Source organism: Echiichthys vipera (assembly GCF_963691815.1).
Source record: "Echiichthys vipera genome assembly, chromosome: X".
Classification (NCBI taxonomy): Eukaryota; Metazoa; Chordata; class Actinopteri; order Perciformes; family Trachinidae; genus Echiichthys; species Echiichthys vipera.
Window position 1 is genome coordinate 17,486,099 of NC_139825.1, and position 23,367 is coordinate 17,509,465.

At 42.8% G+C, this 23,367-nt stretch overlaps 1 protein-coding gene across 1 annotated transcript; it reads left to right on the top strand.

The window, feature by feature from the left end:
• On the top strand, positions 1 to 22,430 carry cela1.6 (chymotrypsin like elastase family member 1, tandem duplicate 6; the record flags this gene model as incomplete). Its single annotated transcript, XM_083939542.1, has 7 exons — positions 1 to 40; positions 301 to 398; positions 18,527 to 18,627; positions 18,968 to 19,093; positions 19,811 to 19,947; positions 20,109 to 20,251; positions 22,263 to 22,430. The coding sequence occupies 7 exons, from the start codon at positions 1 to 3 to the stop codon at positions 22,428 to 22,430; spliced, it is 813 nt and encodes a 270-aa protein (XP_083795668.1).
• Positions 22,431 to 23,367: the final 937 nt, after the last annotated feature.

Genomic DNA, 23,367 nt, shown 5'->3' on the forward strand with positions numbered 1-23,367 from the left:
ATGCTTAGGTTTCTGGTGTTGACAAGTCTCGCAGCCCTGGGTAAGAAAATGACTGCACACACTGCACTGTATAGCCATTCATTATTGATCTCTTTCTGTCTGTTCTCTATCAGTCAGTCAGTCTTTCTGTCATCCAGTCTGTCACTCATTTTTTTTAGGAGCTCCACATAATCTGCTCTACCAGCGCATTCTTGGTGCCCTTAATTCTTATTTCTTCTTTTTGTATAAAGAAAAATGTATTATGAGGTCTCTATTAAACCATGTAGAAATTGTGCCCTCTGTTTTTATGTTTTGAACCAGTGCTGGCTGAGCTGGAGCCCCAGCCCAGGTACCTGGAAGACAGCTTTGAAAGAGTTGTTGGAGGTGAGGTGGCGAGCCCGAACTCCTGGCCCTGGCAGGTAATCTAATGTAACACGTAAATAATTAGAATTCAAAGCCAACATATCTTTAATGTAATTTTGATTAGAGCAATTTTAATTTCTTCTTCTTTAAGATATCTACTCCTTATCTGTCACAAAACATTAATTAGCAGCATATTAATAATTTATTACTAATAGAAATGTTCATTGAAGATATCTGCAACATAATTACAACTATCAACAATCAAATTTTACCATTGACTTCTATTCAAAACTGAATCACAGATATCTATAATTCCTGTTCATTGCAGATATTTATATTTGGTATTCTAGATGTCTTGAATTCTGACTAGTCAAAATTGAATTGTTGATATGTTGGCTTGGAATTGTACCTAGTTCAAATGTAATTTAAGACATCTGAAATACAATTATAAATAATTATATGTGAGATATCTACAATTCTGTTTATAACTTGTCAGAGTTGAACTATAGCAAAAAATGATTTTCCACTAGTCAAAATGTCATTGCAGATATCTCCAATGACGTACGTAAATCTCTATGGTAATGGTCTTTTTGAGTGGAAAGGAACAGAGCTTCTAAGATTCGACCCCCTTCAAAGAATTCCAATCACTAGATAAAATTACACTTGTTAATGTTTTCACACATGCAGTACATAAGTCTGATATTTCGCCTCCTCAGATCTCTCTTCAGTACAAATCTGGCAGCAGGTACTATCACACATGTGGAGGAACCCTGATCCAGAGAGGCTGGGTTATGACTGCTGCTCACTGTGTGGACAGGTAACATACTGATTAACTTGACTATACGCTCAGTATCCTTTGGCTGTATGATTTTTAGGTGCATTTGTGTATGATTTCATTGACTTGAATATATCCATGGCCTAGACATGGTTTGATTTGTTTTAGTGTTTCCAAATGTCAACAGCATGAGGAAACTTCTTACAGGCTCGTTTATAACGGTTACATAATGTACCAACAGAGTTCATTTATTGAATTAGAAGTTTTCAAACAATGGAGTCACAACATGAACATAACCAGGAGTCACCTGGTTTACTTTACTTTTTACATCATTTACTATAATAAAGAATCCATGAGGCTACGCTGACGTGCAATGAAGTCATTAATTAAGTCAACATCTAGTCAGCAGTAAAGAAATTTTATGAATTAATTCAAATTCATGGTTAAGGATATTTAAAAAATGAAAATCCATTTTGAATTTACCAAACAGAATACCCTGAGCTCCTGTAGGCAGTCACTGACAAGATATAGCTTGTCAGTGACTGCCTGCTTATTCACAGCTGGCTAGTTGTCTAGCTTGCCAATTCCTCCATGCTTTCATTCGTAACAGCTTAATGTTACCAAAAATGAGCTGAACAAAGTTGTCATTCATCTGGGGACAGCAATGTGCTTTCCTGTGTTCTGACAAGAATGTGGATGAAGAATTTAGATGTTGAATTTGACTCATATAGCGGCTGGCTGGCTAATTAGCTAGCTTGCTCATGCATCAGCGTTAGAAAACTTATTCACCAGCGTAGCTACATTACCAAGACAACCATGCAAAAAGGGTGGTGATGTCTGGACACACAAGGGAAGTTTGATGAAAGTTGGGTTTGCCCTTTATTAAGACTAAAAGTAGGGCTAGGCAATGTCGCCAAAATCTCCTATACTGATATATAACGTCATATCTTGATAATTATATATAATCTGAAAATAGATCATATCGGCCAGCCATTGTCACAACTAATCATTGCTTGTTTACAATATCTTGTTTCTCTTTTTTTCTTTTCTTCTTTTTAAAAAAAAAATGTTGCAGGAATAGGACGTGGCGAGTCATTCTCGGCGAACATGACCTAAATGTCAACAGTGGCAGAGAGCAGATCATGACTGTCAGCCGTGTTTACATCCATCCCAGATGGAACTCTGGCAGCGTTTCTAATGGGTGAAGATTGTATTTTTTTCTTACATTCATACGGTTTTAAGGATGCTTAAGAAAATTATAATTATGTTTTGAAGGGAATCCATTTCTTTCATTTCCCAAATATCTTTGGCTAAAGTATGTTCTGGTAATGGGTGGGAATGTCAGCATAAGAAAGTAGTGTTCCAACCCAATGACATAGGACTAGGAGTGTAATATCATAACAACATTATTTTTGGTTCCTCCTCAGGTTCGACATTGCCCTGCTGCGTTTGTCCTCTGAGGCCAACCTTAACTCCTACGTTCAGCTGGGCTCTCTTCCTCCCACAGGCCAGATTCTGCCCCACAACAACCTCTGCTACATCACCGGATGGGGACGCACTTCTAGTGAGTTGTTTGCATAAACCCTTCAGCTTACTACTTTTCTGTCAAGCTCAAAGTATCTCAACTTTCCAATTTCACCTTGTCCAGCTGGTGGGTCCCTGTCTTATCAGCTGAAGCAGGCCTACCTTCCTCTGGTCGACCACAAAACCTGCACCAGCCCTGGCTGGTGGGGCAGCACGGTCAAGAGCACCATGGTGTGTGGTGGTGGTGGTACCGAGGCTGGATGCAATGTGAGTCTCCTCCTATGTGAAAAATATATTTGAAAAGGTCTTATTATAGATGAATTATTTGACTTGTGGAGTGATCAATTTGGTGAAGAAACATTAAATAAACTCCTGCACAAATTGAACCCACTGATAAACTAACTCTAATGGTGTTACTTATATTGAATATCCACGACTGAATCATTATGTCCACAAGTCTGAAGATGCTCTTTAATCTTGTTCCTCTCAGGGTGACTCTGGTGGCCCTTTGAACTGCCTTGTTAATGGAAAATACTACGTCCACGGTATTGCCAGCTTTGTGTCTGGATACGGATGCAACGCGCCCAAGAAGCCCACGGTCTTCACCCGTGTCTCTGCCTACATCGAATGGATGGACTCTGTGAGTATTAGCGATATGCGTTTCTATCATATCTATTGAGCTAGAAAATTAAACTCATCATCAATATAGCAATGCTTGTATAGATTTATGTTTTATGGAATTTAAGTTATATATGATGTGAAATCATTATTCGCTTCTTCTCTCTTCCAGATCATGGTTTAAACAGACGAGTCAGCTGTGTTGCAGCACATAAAGAAAGAGCACACATTCGACCATGTTTTGATCTACTGTGCTTTCTTATTTGTCTGATCCATTCTATATAAAGAAATTTAATAAAACTTTGAGTGATGAATAATTTTTTATCTGAACATTTATACAACCATAATTATGTGCAGCATTGTGACATTTTATTTGCCTTGGGCATCAAACTATCATCCTACAGTTCAACAAAACATGTATAAAAAGGATACCTAAAAATACAAAATCATAGATTTATTTCATGCAGAACACAACTACTCAAATTTAAGTGTGGCCAGGGAATGTGGAAATAAATGTTCTTCACTGGAGGTTCTAGGAAACACCTTTTATGTTTCAATAAATCCAGCATTCACACACTATTAAGGACTGAGATAAAGTCTGAGACTGACCACAGGTGTCTCTCTGAGCACAGCCAAGCTCAGCAGAGGATGAACATCGAGTGAAGGTCAGCTCAGGATATTAAAGACTGAGACGTGCATGTAGAAATGAAGAGATGCTGCAGACGCTCACGTTCCTGGTGTTCAGCAGTCTCACAGCCACGGTAAGAAATATCAAGGCTGTACTTAAATAATAATCTACTGCTAACAAATTCTTAGAAATTAGACTGACTGACACAAATGGAAACTAAAACCATGATTAAATGGTGTTTTGATGAGTTTCCATTGTGACTCAGCACTGGCTGAGTTGGAGCTTCAGTCCAGCTAAAAGAAGAGCAGCACTGCAGGAAGAGTTGTGGGAGGTGAACAAGTGGCTCATCATTCCTCCTGGCCTTGGCAGGTGCACTTGGGAGGTTTGAAGATTCAGATAGTTTTTTGAAAGGTTACAGGTCAACTCTTGACCCATTTCTGACAAAAGACTTTGTTGCTTTTTCTACAGGAGAACAAGGCTACAAAAATGTTCTTAATGAAATAAAGTGACATTTTGGGGAATACATGTTTTTGTCTTTCCTGCTGAGGGCTAAAAGGGAAGATGTATATCACTCTAATGTCTGCCCATTAATATTAAGCCATAGCCAGTGGGTAGTTATCTTAGTTTAGCAAAAAAAAACGAAAAACAGATGGGAAACAGTTACCACTGTCTGGGGATAATACAATCTGCCATAATCACTTTATTGTTTCCATACGTATCAGATTAAACAAGGTTATATATGGCATATGATGTGATAGTGAGTAAGTGGGCTTTGGAAGTGCTACTGAGTGGATTTTTTTATTTTCAGATGGAACCTGGCTGGTTGTTTTCAGTCTTTATGCTAAGCTAAGCTAACTGGATGCAGTGTCTTACTCAGTATTAGATCCGATCCAGTTTCTTCCGATCCAATCAGATACCGAACGCTGAGCAGATCAGCCGATACCCGATACCTATCCGATCCTACTGTACTATTCCTGTCCATGTGAGTGAAGGCATTAGGCTTGACATAAACATTTAGCCTGGTTAAAAACAGGTGAAAAATTAGCACAGATATAAATGTACTTAATATAATTTATAACAAATAACAAAGTGAACATTAGCAGCAAAAATAAATAAATACCACTTCCATGTAAAGTGCACTGCAAAAAGATATTTTAATATGTAATATAAAACCCTAACCAGTGTTGCAAACATAGAATCGAAGTGATTTGATCGCTGTAACTGTATCGCTTTATGATATTAATAAAAAAGAAATGACTGAATCAGAATGCTGGATCGGCCTCATTCATTTGATATCTGATCCAGCTAATCCCTCAATATAGGAGCCGATATCCAAATCCAGTGCATTTCTATTCAGTATACAAGGTATGATAGTGTTACCATCTTACTCTCTGCAAAAACCTTAGTTTGAGTGTTTCCCACAATGTCAAATTATTGATTTAAGAAAAAAAAAACGAAAAAAAAGAAAACGAAAAGAGGGGATAATGTATTTCTAAGATTTAAAAAAGTCTTGCTCGTGCTTACATAATTGCATCTGTTACAAAAATATTGTACACTCACTACAGCCACTTTATGCTAATACAAGTGTGAGATCAACATAAAGATTCTGTGGGAATGAAAATATTTTTCTTTAATGTTTTTAAGGTTATAATGTTAGGTAATATCATATTAATCCTGCTCCAGGTGTCTCTCCAGTTCTACTCTGATGGATCAAAGCACAATTTCTGCAGAGGAACAGAAAGGAGAGGATTGGTCATGACCACTGCTCACATTGTGTACAGGTAACAGAGACATAGATATAATAGAGCTTCTATTATTCACAGTAAGTGTTATAAACCTACACATATTTTACAGGGAATGTGTTTTGTGTTTTCTCCCTTATCTTTGTTTCTCACCTCTCTTAATGTTTTACTGTGGAAACAAATAAACTAAACCAAGCCAAAACCGTTCCAGCATTGTATACGTGTGGTCCTCTGTGATCTCGTCCTGCACTACAGCCAACAGAGGAATACAGGAGTGTCATCAACATTCATATCCATCTTGAATGGAACAATAACAGCATCTCCAGTGTATCTGTTATTGCACTCTAGTATCTGTCTTATTGTCATAGACTACAGAATTTACTTTATTTTAGGCTGAAGACTTACTTATCTTACTTATCTTTAGACAGACTTTATCTTACAGGCCTTACTTTTATGGAATTCCATTTCATTCAAATTTAAATAAATACACACATAAATAAATGTGGCCTCTAAATATAAAAACACAAGTAAATATAAATATATAAATGAGTCAGTATAGTTCAATAAATAAATAGGTTCATTTGAGTATAAGAAATGGAAATAAAAACAGATGAGAAATAAATGTAGCATTGGGAAACTAAAGTAGAAAAAAGGAGTTGTTTGACGTGTTATTTTAGTAATAACCAATTTACTTATTTGACTTATTTATTCAATTATTTATTGCCGCATTTATATATTTATTTATTTCAGATTTTTTTTTCATAGCCACATGGAGTTATTAAATAGGCATATTTGTTTTATTTAATTTGGAATTAAATAGCATTCCATATAATTTTACAGTGCTTTACATTAGAGTTAATGTTGACGTATTTAATTGTTGCCTTTGAATTACATTCGTGACGGCGTGATGTCTTCTGTTTCAACCCATTATTTAAAAATCACTATAATTTATTTGGTCAGCATGTATCTCCTGACGCTCTTTCCATTTGTGTTTTGATTTAATGTTACAATTACAGTAGAATAATTTAAAACAGTCCCAATCTTTGACCTTTAGTAATGACATTGCAGCTGTCATCTGACACCGAGAAGACCTTGTACACGCGTGTGGCATGCATGCGTCTGCCTCCTTCTGGTGAGATCCTGGCCCATAACTACCCCTGCCACCTAACTGGGTATGTACGCACCTCGAGTGAGTCATATGTAATTCCACACAGTCAGAATTCTGACTGTAAAATATGCAGAGACTCAGTATCTTACACATGCAGTCATCTCTGTCTCCATGAACATGTTTGTCTCTACTCTGTATTGCTGCAGATGGTGGAAGTATGCAAAACATAATGTGGCAGGCCTACCTTCCTGTTGTCGACTATGAGACCTGCACCAGCCCCTGCTGGTGGAACAGCAACGTCAAGACATGACCTGATGCCAGCATAGATCATGGTGGTACCCCATAGGTAAGGGTAGGAAACAAGATTGACCGGCAATGGAAGCTTTGAACATTGCCCACTCCGGTTTAATGCCCCCAACCTCCACAGGGATGCCAGAAAAGCTCTGCCGGAGGTGTGAGTTGAAGATCTCTCAGACAGGGACCTCCTCCAGACATTCCTAGTTCACCCGCTCTGACCCAACTCATCACCAGATGGTGATCAGTTGACAGCTCTGCCCCTCTCTTCACTCGAGTGTCCAAAACATACGGCCTCAGATCAGATGATACGATCACAAAATCGATCATCGACATTTGGCCTAGGGTGCTCTGGTACCACGTACACTTATGAGCATCCTTATGTTCGAACATGGTGTTAGTTATAGACAATCCGTGACTAGCACAGAAGTCTATTAACAGACGACTGCTCGGATTTAGATCAGAGAGGCCTTTCCTCCCCAATTAAGCCTCTCCAGGTGTCTCCATCATTGCCCATGTGAGTGTTGAAGTCTTCCAGCAGAACTATGGAGTCCCCTACTGGAGCCCCATGCAGGACTCCATTCAGGGTCTCCAAGAAGGCCGAATACTCTGAACTGCTGTTCGGTGCATATGCACAAACAACAGTCAGAGTTTTCCCCCCTTCCACCTGCAGGCGCAAGAAGGCGACCCTCTCGTCCACCAGGGTGAACTCCAACACCGCGGTGCTCAGCCGGGGGTTTGTGAGTATCCCCCGGCTGAGCCCGGCACCTCACACCCTGGGCAACTCCAGAGAAGAATAGGGTCCAACCCCTATCCAGGAGTACGGTTCCAGAACCGAGACTGTGTGTGGAGGAAAGCCCCACCAGATCTAACTGGTAGCGCTTAACCTCCCGCACAAGCTCCGGCTCCTTCCACGACAGAGAGATGACATTCCACGTCCCCAGAGCCAGCAGCGCACCCAACCCAAATGGTTCCTCCTGTGAGTGGTGGGGCCACAGGATGGAGAGGAGGGAGGTGCCACATCACTTTTTCAGGCTGTGCCCGGCCGGGCTCCATGGCAAACCCGGCCTCTCTTCCTTCCGCACCGGGCCAAAACAGGGTTTACGGGTAAAGCCTAGTATGTTTGACCAGTGTGAGTGCAACCGCTCCGCACCTAGCTGCGGCTAGCTGGCCGTCCACAGCCCGTTTGAGAGACGTGGGCTTTTGTAGAGCGCGTTTGCACATGTACGAGCACGAGCGTGCGCACATGTACGAGCACGAGCACGACGCCTACAGCGGCTATCACGTCATTTATGTGCGCCTGTTCGGACGAGAAGAAAAAAAAAAGACGGACCATGCACGGACATTAAACAACAACAACTATGGTGGCGAAAGGTTCACATTGGTGTGATGCAGAGGTGAAGTGTTTACTGCAGATTTGGTCTATGAAAATATTTAAAAACAGTCGGACAAGACGCACAAAAACTCTGAGGTCTATGGAAAGATTTGTAAACAAAGCGACGCATCGCAATGACGTCATCAATGCGTGTGACGTGTTACGGCGTGATGACGTATGGACAGGCAAGAAGCATTCGCTGAGGCACAGGCAGTGTGAGTACAAACGGGCCTGGCCCGCGGGGGGAGAGGGAGGGGGGGCACAAGTACCCTAAAGCACAGTGCGGAAGGACAGTGTGAGTGCGCCTTTTGTGAACCATTCTTAGTTTGGCCCCTCGCCTGAGACCACTCTGCCATGGGAGACCCTACCAGGAGCACTAGGCTCCAGACAACACAGCCCTCAAGTTCACAGGGACACACAAAACTCTCCACCATGATAAGGTGATGGTTCCCGGAGAGGTTGTTGTTCTACTTGTACATTATTATTCCCTTTGGATAAAGTATTTTATAGAATTTTGTCTCACATTGTCAGACCTATCACCACAGCACTGTGTCAGTGTTGGAGTAGGCTCTGGCTACATTGGCTAGGTCAAAATAAAATGTATCAAAATCAATATTTTAAACTATTTCTGACTGCCTACATGTCCTGCATTTCTTATTGCTCTTCATCACTGCTCTTGATATTTCTCTGGCAGAGACATTTGAGAGTTGTTCCAATACCAGTGCAGATACTACTTGAAATGCAGATATTTGTATCGGCGAGTACAAAAGTCATGTTTTTATTACCACACTGGTATCTGTACTCAGTATCAATATACGTTCAGGTAACAGATTTGGTATCAAGAAGGAGAAATGGAACATCTCTAACATAAATAAACCCTGACATTCGGATAAATCACCTAACTTCACGTTCACCATTTTCACTTTCAGTGTAACATGTGAGCACTGTCAGCCCTCAGCAAGTTAACTCTGTCACAGAAAAGAGATAAATACAGAGACAGACAGATGGTGCAGTGAGAGCACGTACTAGGATACACTTTTGTTATTGTTTTTACGACATAATACAAATTTAATCTGATTCTGAGCCCTAACAGCCAGCAGTGCTTGATGAATGCTGACATTAATTTTGTAGTTTTTTGTTTGGCCCGTCCTTTGGTATTGTTCCTGTCAATTTTCAAATTAAGGTTTTGTTTTCGCTATGCTCCCATCTGAAACTGTACAGATAAAAACAGTCTGATTGGTGTTTAATAGACAGAAGGTTTGCATTACCCTTTCTGCTGAGTCTCTGTTGGTTTTGTGAAATTGTTTAAGGAAAAAGCTAAGTTTGCACTTAGACAAGATCAGAGGGTACAGTACAGCATATGCATGATAAGCCAACTTATAGTGGGAACTGCACACATGTTGCAGCTGTGCTATAATCAGGGTGGAAATAGCTCAGACAGATAGACTGCCCTGACTGCAGGAACCAACTGCACTCAATGTGCCTTAGAACTTCTTAACCAGTTCTCCATTATTTCATTGAATTTACTATTTCCACATTTAAACACTAGAGTAACTTCCATAAATAAGATTAAAACAGAGCCTATAGGGAAGTTAGTAACCACCATTAATGTAGATGGATTAGTTACAATCTCCCTGCTTGACGTTTATTATTATATGATTGCTGTAGTGGATGTTCATTGAAAGCTTCTTTAAAGTTGAAATAAAGAAATCGCACTACAATATGCTCTACAGATTTAATGGTCACATCACACATTGTCTGGTGTGATAAATGAACTACGCATGTGTTTTTGTAAGCTGCTGGAAATTCAATTTCTGTGTGTGAGTCATCCCAAAGGCAATAAAGAGAAGTCTAAGTCTAAGTCTCTAAGTAATGATTACCTGCCTCGATCAAAAAGCCACCATGCAATAAACAGAAGTTAACATACAACATTTTTGCAGAAATCCAATTAATAACAAAGTTGCATGCAGCATTTTATAGATGAGCTGTTAAAGTTCTGCTCAAAAATACAACCCAATATTGATTCTGTTGCCTGAATATAATGAAATAAATACATATGTAAAATATTAGTACTAGTCCCAAATCTTAGAATCAAGACAATCAGGACATAATTTCACTCCACTGTTGCCTGAGCAACTACATGTCCAACACAATTACCTTTCTTCCCTAAACCAATATCTGTGCAGCAGCCCTTTCTGTTACACTAAAAACACTGAGGGACACACAGAGTCATAGTAGCTTCTCCACTGGGCCTTGGGAATACTTAAAAGGCTTTATGTGGAATACTGTTGTATCCTTGGGGTTGTTAGTGTAAGCTTGAAACACTGATCTTTATCTTTATTAATCAACAACATGCAGCTTGTAACACAAATCATAATCTTATTACAGTACCTCCTCTCTGCATGTTCCTCTCTACCTTATGCATTTGAATGTCTGTGCTTAATGAGACCCATTATTCATGGCTGATGAATCTTTGGCCCTTTTAAACCATTGTGGGTCCATGGCTGGAGCCGATGACATTTCTAATAGCGACGAGGAAATTGTTTGTAGCGTATACAGTGAAAAAAGGTCTACTTTTTAGATGTTATCATATAACATAGTCAACAAGACGTATTTAATATAATAAATTAATTACTACTGTAAGTCATGTGTTACAAAATATTGTTTTTATTTGGTTCATAGGAGAAACTACTGTCCTTTTTGATTGCTCCAAGCTCCGGTACCGTAATCACTTTAAGAGCACCAGCAAGCACAAATAGCACAGACATGTAAATAGGTTTGAATATAAGCTCTACAGCAGCTACAGTCAATAAACACGCACATTAAAGCAAAACAGCCTGTAATTTTGGCACACAGTGTAGCACACATACAGTTTATGGTAGAACAACACAAACACTGCGCACTGGTTGTTTGACTTTCTCCGCTGCAAATTACAGTAAGTTTGTTTTTGTACTCGCCTTTCCGAACCATAGACTGTCTTTATGGTCTGAACGGCAGTCTGTGAGCTCTATTTTGAACCGGGAGGTCCTCCACAAGCTTCAGGTTTAAAGTTAGCATGTTAGGCGCACCCAGAATGCACCTGTAGTTCGTGACATCGTGGTGTGTTTGAGATGCTTTTTTTTTTTTTTTCCACAAAATAGCTAACTAAAATGTACGGCGGTGAGACTTTATCCAGTTTGTTGTGCTTTATTTTCTAACTGAACACAGCTACTGTGGGCCGCAGCCGACGCCAACAAAGAACAACCCTCTAACTTCTAACTCACGTTTTTACTCGTCTTTCTTTTTACTACAGGCTTCCAGCCTATCTAAAAAACACATGTAACTTCACTGACCTGTGGGACATCTCAGTGATTCACTCAAACAGTGACACATTCTAACATTAACATTAACAGTCACTACAGTCCGTTACACTACCCCCCCCTTTTCGAAGTCCCTCGTCCCTGAGGGGACCGAAAAAGTCTCTCAGGTGGGCAGGAGGCCTGCGGTTCCTCCAAGGCCATGCGTGAACTGGGGACGGGGAAGGGAGATATGCAGGGGGGGCAGAGGCAGACACATGGGAAACGGCAAAAAGTCCATCTTGAGGGATGTCGGAATAGGAATTCAAGTTGCCGGAGGGGGCCTGGGGGGAAGTCTGAGCAGTGTCTGGGATCCCAAGTGTGTCTGCAGGGCTGGCCGTATCCCGGTAAGGGGCCCTTCTGTCCCGATGTAGCACGACTTTTCTCCCTCTCGGTGGCAGCTGGACCCTGTACACGACTTCACCCAGTCTCTCCAGGACCCTGCAAGGTCCCACCCATACACTGTGTATGTCATAGTTTTGCTTCTGTCTTGCCCAAGCGCTCCGCAGATGGTTCCTGGCAAAGTCGGGTGCTGATTCCAAGCGGTCCTGGAGCTTCCTGGCATATTCGGGGCCTGGCGGAACACCTAGGTCATCAGGAGGTCTGCCCATCATCATCTCGCCTGGAGTCCTGATCTCCCTACCTAGCATGAGAAGAGCAGGGGAGCAAGAGGTAGAGTCCTGCACAGCAGACTGGCATGCCATCAGCACAAGGGTCACATGGCTGTCCCAGTCTCGTTGATGTTTAGCTGTCACTATGGCCAGGTGTTGTGCCAGTGTCCGGTTAAATCTCTCAACCAGACCATCACTCTGAGGTTGGAGGGGTGTGGTGCAGGTCTTGTGGGAGCCCAGCTTTTCGCACATGACAGCAAACACACGGGACTCAAAGTTTCCTGCCCTGGTCAGTGTGAATGACTTTGGGCACCCCAAGCCTGCTGAACATTCCTTCCACCAGCGTCACTGCCTCTTGATCTGGCAAACAGTACGCTTCGGGGCAATTTAGTGAAGTAGTCCATGGCAGTGAGGATGTAGCCGTTACCTCTCTCAGTACAGGGGGAAGGGCCCAAGGACATCAATACCCACTCTCTCAATAGGACACCCTGTTTGGAACTGTTGGAGTTGGGCATGAGACCTGTCTGTAGGGCCTTTACGCGCTGTGTAGCTGTCATAACGGTGGCAGTAATCTTCCACGTCCCGCTTGTGCTGGCCCCAGTAAATTCTCAGACGGAGCTGCCGAAGTGTCTTTCCGACCCCAAAGTGGCCAGACCCAGGGACCCCATGCACTGCCTGGAGAACCCTCTCCCGCAGGCTCCTTGGCACCACCACCTGCCCCTGTGTCTCCCCCACAGCTGGTTCCTTCCACCCCCTCTCTAACACCCCTTCACACAGACACAGGGTGTCGAACGTGGACCAGAGTCCTTTTGTAGCTCGAGAGCACATGCTGACCTCGTCCCATGTGGTTTGGCACTGCGATGCCACCCATGTGAGCACTGGCCTGATGTCATCGTCCTCCCCCTGCTCGTGTCCCCACTCCGCCACCTCCACAGCTGTTTGCCTTTGGCCCGCCGCCAGCCCCTCTGGCCGCCCCGCTGCAAATTTCACCTCTGTTTGCAGCTGCTTGCCCTGCAGGATCTCCTTTTTCTCACAATAGCGGCAATCATCTGCGATGCAGGTCTCACGGGACAGTGCATCTGCATTTCAGTGTTGTGTCCCCGGTCTGTAAACCACAGTGAAGTCATATGCCTGCAGCTCCTCAATCCAGCAGGCCAGCTGGCCCTCTGGCTCCTTGAAGGACATTAGCCACTGCAGGGTGGAGTGGTCAGTCCTGACAGTGAAGTGGAGACCCCCAAGGTAATAGTTGAAGTGTCGGATGGTGCTGACAATGGCGAGCAGCTCCCGTCTGGTGACACAGTAGCGGCGTTCAGCATTGTTAAACGTCTTACTGTGATAGGCTACCACCCTCTCTCCCCCAGGTGTCACCTGAGTCAATACAACCCCGGCGCTGACACTCCTAGCATCAATGTCAAGCACGAAAAGCAGGGATAGATCAGGTGGGGACAGGACGGGGGCTTCCACGAGGGCTGTCTGCAGAGAGGAAAATGCTGTGCGACACTCCTCCGTCCACACGAACGCCTCCCCCTTTCGCAGCAGCCGGAACAGGGGTGCATCTATACAGGAGAACCCCCTCATGAACCTCCTGTAGTAGGAGCACAGTCCCAGAAAGCTTTTCAGGTCATGTACAGAGTTCGGGGTGGGCAAGTTCTTCACTGCTTGTACCTTGTCATCCACGGTGCTGACGCCGCCACCTCCGAGCCTGTGACCCAGAAACACAACCTCCCGTCTCATAAAGCAGCACTTCTGATGGTGCAGTTTCAACCCTGCTGCCACCACCATCTCCAACACCCGCTTAAGGGCTCTGAAGGCTGATCCGAAGGAGTCACCATGGACCAGTATGTCGTCCAGATACATGACACACTTTTGGCGGGAGATGTCAGAGAGCACCCTGTCCATCAGTCTTTCAAACGTAGCAGGGGCATTGCAGATGCCGAATGGGAGGAACTTAAACTGCCCCAACCCCCCGCTGGTGATGAAGGCAGTTTTTGGTTTGGCAGTTGAGACGAGGGGAACCTGCCTGTATCCGCTGCGCATGTCCAAGGAAGAGAACCAGGAGGACCCCACTACTGTGTCCAGGGCCTCATCAATGCGTGGGAGTGGGTAAGGGTCTTTTGTAGTCACTTTGTTGAGGGGTCTGATATCCACGCAGAACCGCCAGTCATCCTTTGTCTTTTTGGGACCATGACTACTGGTAAGGCCCACGGGCTGGTGGAAGGCTTAATGAGTCCGACCCGTTGCATCTCATGCAGCCCTTTGTCAGCTGCTTCCTGCCTGGACAGCGGAAGACGTCGAGGTCTAATTCTGATGGGCGGTGCATCTCCTGTGGCGATGTCATGTTGGATGAGACCCGTCTGGCCCACATCGTCCTCTGACAGAGAGAAACAGTCTTTGAACTCCAATAGGAGCTGCCACAACAGGCCCTGTTCGCTGATATTCAGTCCATCACAGTTTTTCAGCCAGACCTCCTTTACAGCCAGGACTCTCTTTCTCCCCCGCTAGGCAATGTATGGTCCACGGGGTGTGGATTAGCAGCTGGGTGAATGGAAGGTGGTGCAGGTAGCATGTCGGTGGGGGTGCAGTTGGCATGTGTAGAAACCGGCCGTAGGGTGTTGGGGGAGTGGTGCACGTTGTCTGTTGGAGAAGGGCAGCAGGCAGCCATGTCGGTTGTTGTCTCGGACGCTAGCACAGCTATGGTGTGGGCAGCGGTACAGCCAGGCTTGAGTGGATGTCAAGCCAACTGGATGACATGTCCGTCTGGAAAAGTGAGCGCTCCTCTCCTGATGTCAATGATACAGGATGTCGCAAGAACATCCAGCCCCACTATGCAGTCCTCCAGGTCCGCGACCCACACCGGGCAGTGTATAGTTTGTTTTCCCAACCCCAGAGTCACTAGTGCCTTTCCGACCATGGGGGCCCGTTTCCTCGGTGACTGTCTGCAACTTCACTATGGTAGGGATAACTGTTATTCTGTTCTTCCCCTAATCTGGTTTCACTAGGGTTGCTGAGGAGCCTGTATCCACCAGTGCAGAGCAGCATATCCCTCCAATAGTCACTGGGGCCTACCAGGTTCGGCCCAGCATCACACTTCCCTCCAGATGGCCATCCACATCATCTGCCGGTTGCAACGCCCCCACCAGGTCATGCTGCACCATATCCCCACCTGTGCAGGGATGGGACATTGTCCCGGGGATCCGCCCTGTCCCAACTAAGCGGACCCCGCCCCATTTCCCTGCTTTTTAGAGACCTGAGGGCACTGCCGGACCAGGTGGCCAGGCTGGCCGCACCCCCAGCAAACCAAAGTACGTGACCTGGGGCGCTGCTCTACACGCAGCGTGGCAGCCCGCACAAGCTGCGTTAGTTCTTCTACCCAGACAGGCCTTGCTGCGTTCAACTCCGCCTCCCTCCCAGCCCCCAGGGGTCCAGCACACAGCATCTCCCTCTCTGAAGCCAGCTCCAAAGCCTCCAAGAGCGACTTGGGGTGGGCCAGCAGCGTCTGGAAACGCAGGTCGGTAGGCAACAGCGCCTGGAGGAAGTTGTCTCGGGCTAATTCACTCTGGATGGTGGGGGGCATATGTGCATAGGTGCGGTGGACCAGCCCCTCTATGTCATTGGCGAGATCCCTAAGCGCCTCCCCAGGTCGTGGCTGTCAACTGCAGAGCTCAAAGCAGAGCAGGCTAGCTGCTGAGCATTGTCCAAACCTCCTCTTTAAACTATGAACTAACGCATCATAGTCACTCCTATCATCAGGGCTTAGCAGCAGCAAGCTCGAAAGAGCATCCCCAGCAGGGCTTTAACTTCCATTGACCACTTGCCTGCCCGAGCCAACAACTCAAACTGAGCATGAACGGCCTCCCAGTCAGTCTTGCTATCATACATGGGAGTCTTTATTGAGGGCGGCCCGACAGCTGTGACTTCGGCCGCCGCTGTTCCCTCACTGGCAGCCTGTTCCACGTCTTAGCGGGCGGAGTGTCCAAAACCCGCATCAGAAGCCATTCTCAGAGTCTTGTCTCTCACCCGCTCTCTGTGCTCCGCCGCGCTCCGAGCCCAGGCAGAGCTGTCATAATCCTGCTCATCAGCTCCTCCCTCCCGTTTGATCTTCGAGTAACTCCCCCGCCGCATCTCTTCTGTGGAGTGGTCACAGTAGCAGCCCGTGTTAGCCCATCGCGGCTAACAGGGGCCCCGTGACCCCATGGCTCCATGGCGACGTCCTTAATGCTATTGCCTTTAACTTCTGACACCAGTGTAACGTCCCTCAATGATCAGGCGGTGAGACTTTATCCAGTTTGTTGCGCTTTATTTTCTAACTGAACATGGCTACTGTGGGCCGCAGCCGAGGCCAACAACCTTCTAACTCATGTTTTTAGTAGTCTTTTTTTAACTACAGGCTTCCAGCCTTCCTAAAAAAACAACATGTAACTTCACTGACCTGTGGGACATCTCAGTGATTGACTCGAACAGTGACACATTCTAACATTAACATTAATAGTCACTACAGTCCGTTACAGTATGTTGTTTTTTTATCTCACCAATCTTAATGGCTTTCCAGACAACCTAAATCAGATTCACACTGACTGCACAAAATAAAAAAAACATCTGAATATTGGTGTTAAAAGGCTAAAATATCTCTGTTTTATGTTGTTCCCTCAATACCTTAGAAAAGATAAGTTGTCCTTAAAGCTGGTAATTTTATGAGCGGGTAATGATGCACCAGGTACACACAGTATGTACAGTCAAAACTTACTTTACCCGAACATAATATACAAAGGTTTAATAGTGAAAAGCTGAAAGAAACATAGGGTATAGAACAATCTCATACCACACAGTAGTGTGTGGCACAGTTATCTCCCCACTGTAGAGATAACTGTGAGACAGACGCAGGTGGACATGTACTGGTATGGAACACACACACACACACACACACACACACACACACACACACACACACACACACACACACACACACACACACACACACACACACACACACACACTATCAGCGGAACGGGTCTAAGGATATATAAGAGTGGTGGGTAGAAGTCTCCACTACCGAAAGTTTCTGGAGACTGCAGACATGCTCAGGTTTCTTGTGCTTACCTCTCTCACAGCCCTCGGTAAGAACTGTCTGATTCTTCTTCTGCTTTGACATTCTGCATTAACACACTTGAATATTTGATGTCTGACCGATCTGCTTCCTGTGTCTCTGATTTGCTCAGTGCTGGCTGAGCTGACGCCTCAGCCCAGGTACTTGGAGGATGACATTGCTGAGGAGAGAGTTGTAGGAGGGGAGGTGGCCAGACCCAACTCCTGGCCTTGGCAGGTACTCTATGCTTGGTTTGACTATACAGCAGTGGAGCGAGAAGTGCTCAGATCCTTTAAGTAAATTAATTCATTTAAAATAGCAATACCATAATGTGAAAATGCTCTTTTACAAGTAAAGGTTTGGCAATGAGTACACATACTCCTTTTCCACCTGATTTATCAATCTTATGCACACAAGTTATTATCTTGTTCAACAAATTAAAAATAATAAAAAAAAATTCAGGACTTCATTATACTTATTAGTGCATGGGGACCTCATGTAAACCCCGGCATAACTCCAACATAATATTTCTAATGCCCCATAACTGAAAACACCTGCATCTGTATGCAAAGCCTGTAATGTATCATATTGGTCTCATGCTTTATGTGTAAAATTTGAGTATCAGGTGACTAAAGATGTTAAATAAATGAAGTAATAATAATTAAAAAGTACAATATTTTCTAAAGATGCAGTGGAGTACACTCCTAAAGCAGCACAAATTGGTAAAGTGAAGTGCCTCTAAATTCTACATAGATACAGTGCTTCTAAAATGTAATTTGTTTATTTACAACACTTTTTAGTTTTTAGTTTAGATAGTTTATTTTGAATATGTGAAAAAACTAAATTATCATACATTAATGGGCAGTCATAAAGAAAAGGGAAAAAACAGAGAGAAAAATAAATGTAAACTTATTTTATTCCACCCCTTTTTAATAAATATTACTGAAATATTACAACACTGCTCTAAAGACTTTCCTTGTGATGCCTTTAAGCATTTTTCAGTGTGGGGAACACTGCCAAGAAGCATTTTGCATTAATGTGAATGGTTCAGTGTCTCGTAGTTGTAATTCTCTCTGTTGTTGTTTCGTTAGATCTCTCTTCAGTTCAAATCTGGCAGCAACTTCCACCACACCTGTGGAGGAACCCTGATCAGGAGAGGATGGGTCATGACCGCTGCTCACTGTGTGGACAGGTGGGACTTTCATGCATCACAGGACAGCTGCTGAGCCTAAAACTAATAGAGACATGACTGAAGTAGCAGGATATGTTCATTCAGAGCTGAACATTAACACTAATGTATTTTATTGTATTTCCAGGTAGCCAAGACATTTTATGTTGAAATGTATCAGGGAATGTTGTCAGCCATCTGTTTCAATCTTACTATATCAAGTAAAAGCTAAAATTTCCTCCAGAACTAATAGTTTCTGTGTAAAATATTGATTTTAAACCGATATCCTTTGGCTACTAGAGGGTATTAACTGCCAGAAAGTATGAGTGGTAGAATGATAATATAATTTTTTGTATGTCTCCAGGTCCAGGACTTGGCGTGTTGTTCTTGGAGATCACAACATCAACACCAATGAGGGAAGAGAGCAGTACATGAGCGTGAGCCGCGTCTACCTCCACCCCAACTGGAACTCCAACAACGTTGCTGGAGGGTTAGTGGCTACTGCTCATGTTTTCACCCACTTCTGCAAACAAAAATAGCTCATACTGATATAGTACAATAAAAATACAGTAGTATACATGTACATCACATATTATAAGAACATTTTGTTTTTTGTAAACATGTATATCATAACTTTGGCAAATAGTGTTTGATAGAGCAGATGCATGGTATAGATATGTAGTATATGTGCTTTTCTGTTTATTAAATTATTTTATAAGTTGATAATAAATTATTTAATTAGATTTACTCAAATATTATTTTTGCCAACTGACTCCTACTAGACTTATTACTCACATTAAAACACATCAGATCTTACAGTATAACATTCATTAATTTGCAACTATTTTAATAATCAAAGTATTGCTTAGGTAATATCCAAACTAAATTAACATACTTTTTAGCATCCAAAATATGAAGTTTACTGCTTTTAAAGCATTGTCAGTTAAACATATTTGGGTTGACATCACCATACATCACCTTGGGCTTTGGTAAACTGTGACAAACCAAGAAATTAACAGAATAACCCAGAAAAGTAACCTGCAGATTAATCGATACTGAAAATAAATGTTTGTTGAAGTCGGAAACGTAGCAACTCCCACTTAAAGACAAACAACGGCGCAGTCTGACACAAAATCATTACAATGAGTCTTTATGAGTTCATGGAAAAGGTTTATTACTTACAAGAGCATGTCTGTCTGTCCCTCAGGTGGGACATCGCTCTCCTGCGTCTGTCCTCTGAAGCTTCTCTCAACAGCTACGTCCAGCTCGGCGCCCTGCCCCCCAATGGTCAGGTCCTGCCCCACAACAACCCCTGCTACATCACTGGATGGGGTCGCACCCAGAGTGAGTGTTACATCATGATACATTTTTACAATAAAACCCAGTTCAGTATTTACATAGAGTAAGAAAGTAATCCCTAAATAACATGACATTTCAAAGAGGCAGCAGTGTATGATCCTGCTATTACAGGCTTTATCACAGTCGTATGATGTTTTCCCCTTCAGCTGGAGGTCAGCTGTCTGCCCAGCTGAAGCAGGCCTACCTGCCTGTTGTTGACTACAAGACCTGCTCCAGCTACGGATGGTGGGGCAGCACTGTGAAGAACTCCATGGTCTGTGCTGGTGGTGGCAGGGACTCTGGTTGCCAGGTAAGCCTATGAGGTTTTAGACAGGATTGTGTATACCTTCACATTAATTATTTCTTTTGTAAGACTTGAAAGAATACTCAAGTGTAACAAAAGAAGAGATTAGAAGGCTAATCATGCTGACTGACTGGGACTGTATGACTGCTTACTTTGTGAAAAAGAGCTGCAGAGGATTTGAACCAATATCCATTTATTTTCCCATTTACATATAAAGCCTATGTTAATATAACCGCATCATTACAGAATGCAAAGGCTAAACACTGACCTAAGTGATTTGTCTCATCCTAGAAACCCAAAATTGTTTTTTGTCAATGACGTATCCATCTATCTATAAAGCATTAGAATGTGATTTATGAAATAATTATAAAGCCATTGGTTACAACATATAAACTCTTTATAAAGGGTGCTATTTCAGAAGGGCAGTTTCTTTCCAGCTCGGAACCCAGTGTCTCCAGTTGTCTCCCAAACCATGATGTCACCCTGCGATTAGGGCAGCAGGGAAGATGTTTGGATATGAGAAGAGTGGGGAAAACAACTCGTCAAAATTCAGTCCCACTCCTCCATGACAACGTGAAATTGAGCAGTCACCCACTGAGCTGATGCCTGTCCCATTCCTGTCAAGGAAGATATTTTCGAGGACACATGGGATTACTTGCTGCATCAGCAGGGGCATAAGTCCTTTACAGTGATCCAAGCTAGTGCTTAAGGTGCACAAATTAAGGAAGTAAATTTTTATTTACATAGCACCTATCAAAACATAGGTTACAAAGTATTTTACAGAATGATAAAAAGTTAAAGAACAAAATATGAGCACAGCACACATTCTACAACAGCAGAAAAACAAAAAACAGGAACAATTAGAGGCATCAAAACCAAAATAAAGTACCTCATTCACTGCCAGAGACTGGGGTGCGACCCGTACATGGATCGCTGGAGATTTAATTTGAGTTTCCAAATAAATGTGTAGAATTTAAATAGTCTTTTATTCCAGATGTTGTTGTGGTTGAAAATATATATATAAGATATATATTGTCCTACAGATGAGAGAAGGAAGAGGAGAAAACACTTATTTTATCTAATTTATGTGTAGGATATATTCTTTTACTGATGAGAGGAAATTAAAATGAGAGCCTGTTTACTCTGCCTTAATTCATTAATTGGTCTAATTTATAGTGTTTAACATGCCATGTCTTCAACAACACAAGCATAAAACAAAGATGTGATTTATCGAACATATATATCTTCTGAATGGCTGTTTTACCTATTTGAGATAATATAAGGAGATGGCAGTAAAAGATGTTTAGGAATGTTCATTCATGCACAAATTCACTTTTCTCACAATTTACAGATATGGCTTATTGTGACTTGGATTGTGATAGTTTGTCATTTTAGAAAAGTGGGTCACCAGAGAAAAAGGTTGGGAAACACTGGAGACAAAAACATTTCTTGACCTGTGCCCCAAAACTTCCAAGAGAGTTTGCTGATCTGAGTCCAAGGGGAAGCCTGGAAAGCAAAGGCTCAGTCCCCTCATGTTTTCAGTCTTGTACGAGGTACAAATAGCAAGCATTGTTCAGAGGACTTGAGGGGCCTAACAGAGGTATACAGAGCTATTAGTAGTTCACTAATATATTCTGGACCAAGACCGCTCAAAACCTTATAGCTGAGGATCTTCAATTGAATTCTAAATGTTATCGGAAGCCAGTGAAGTGACATCAGAACCGGGGTGATATGAGAGCGATATAAGGCCTTAGTGAGTAGTTTTGCTGCCGTCCAGGACTACTGTAACCGAGCAACAGCATCTTGGCTTAGGCAGGAATAATGAGCATTACAGTAGTCAAAGTCTTGCAAGTTCATGTTCTGCACAAACTTGCTTGAGGCTGTCTGAGATCAGAAGGGGTCAGGGCAGAAACAAGTTAAGTGCATTGTAAGATGGGGTATTTGCGCCAGACTCTGCTAAAACATTATGAATTTATGGCTTTGAGGTACGACTGCGTTTTGTTTTCTCTGTATCCAGGGTGACTCCGGTGGCCCCCTGAACTGCAGTGTCAACGGCCAGTGGGTCGTCCACGGTGTGACCAGCTTTGTGTCTTCCTCTGGCTGCAACGCCAACAAGAGGCCAACCGTCTTTACCCGTGTCTCTGCCTACATCAACTGGATGAACAGCGTCAGTATTAAAAACTAACTCATATGAATCGAAGAGTAAAAAAACTCTTTACTGTAGGTCATGCATGATTTCAGTTAAAGTAGTGTATTTATAAACCCCACTACATGCAGTAACTATTTCATGCACTATTTCACTATTTCGTGCATTCATCCACCTTACAAATGCATGTGAATTTGTGCAGCATCTTATGGAGGATGATCACATAATGATTAATTTGTTTTTGCTTTTACTAGGTAATGGGTTGAGAAGAAGATCGATCTCCATGGAGACAAGAGCACACTCTGGATTCATCTTAGTTTCCGCACAACTCTGAATAAAATTACCTTTATTGTGCATTTTACATGTTTTTTGTGTTGTGTTTTGTGTGGGAGACATCAGGCAGTTGATCACCTAAGATTTTTAAAAATAATTTAGATGGATGAGTGCAGAAGATCTTTTCAGACAGCAGTGTTAATGAAATATGTTGACATCGACCATCGACCGTGGTAAATTCCCTTTTCGAAATGAGTTGACTTCAGGGTAAGTCAACTAAAGTTAAGAAAAGCTCATTACCTTAACTATTAAGTAGTTGTACAAAATGGAAAATGCTTGAAACAAAGTATAAAACAAAAAACAAAAGAAAAAAGAAAATCCAATTAAAAGGCAAAATGTAACATGCATTTCTGTGAGGAGGAGGAAATCTAGCTGAGCTCAGTACTCTAGAATACCCTCATAACCCACTTACAGTGTCAGTTGCATATAATTGATTTATAATTGTACAAATGAGTTCATCAACATAAGCTAAACAAACTAATACAGAGTTTCAGTTTCTGCATACCCAGGTGTTGCGTGGATACCAACAATAATCAGGTTTAATTCAATTGCTAGTGTAGTAATAAAATGATTGGCATTTCATTACTTACTGATTTAAAATATACACATAATTATTGCCTTAGAAGGTCATAGAGGTTGAAAA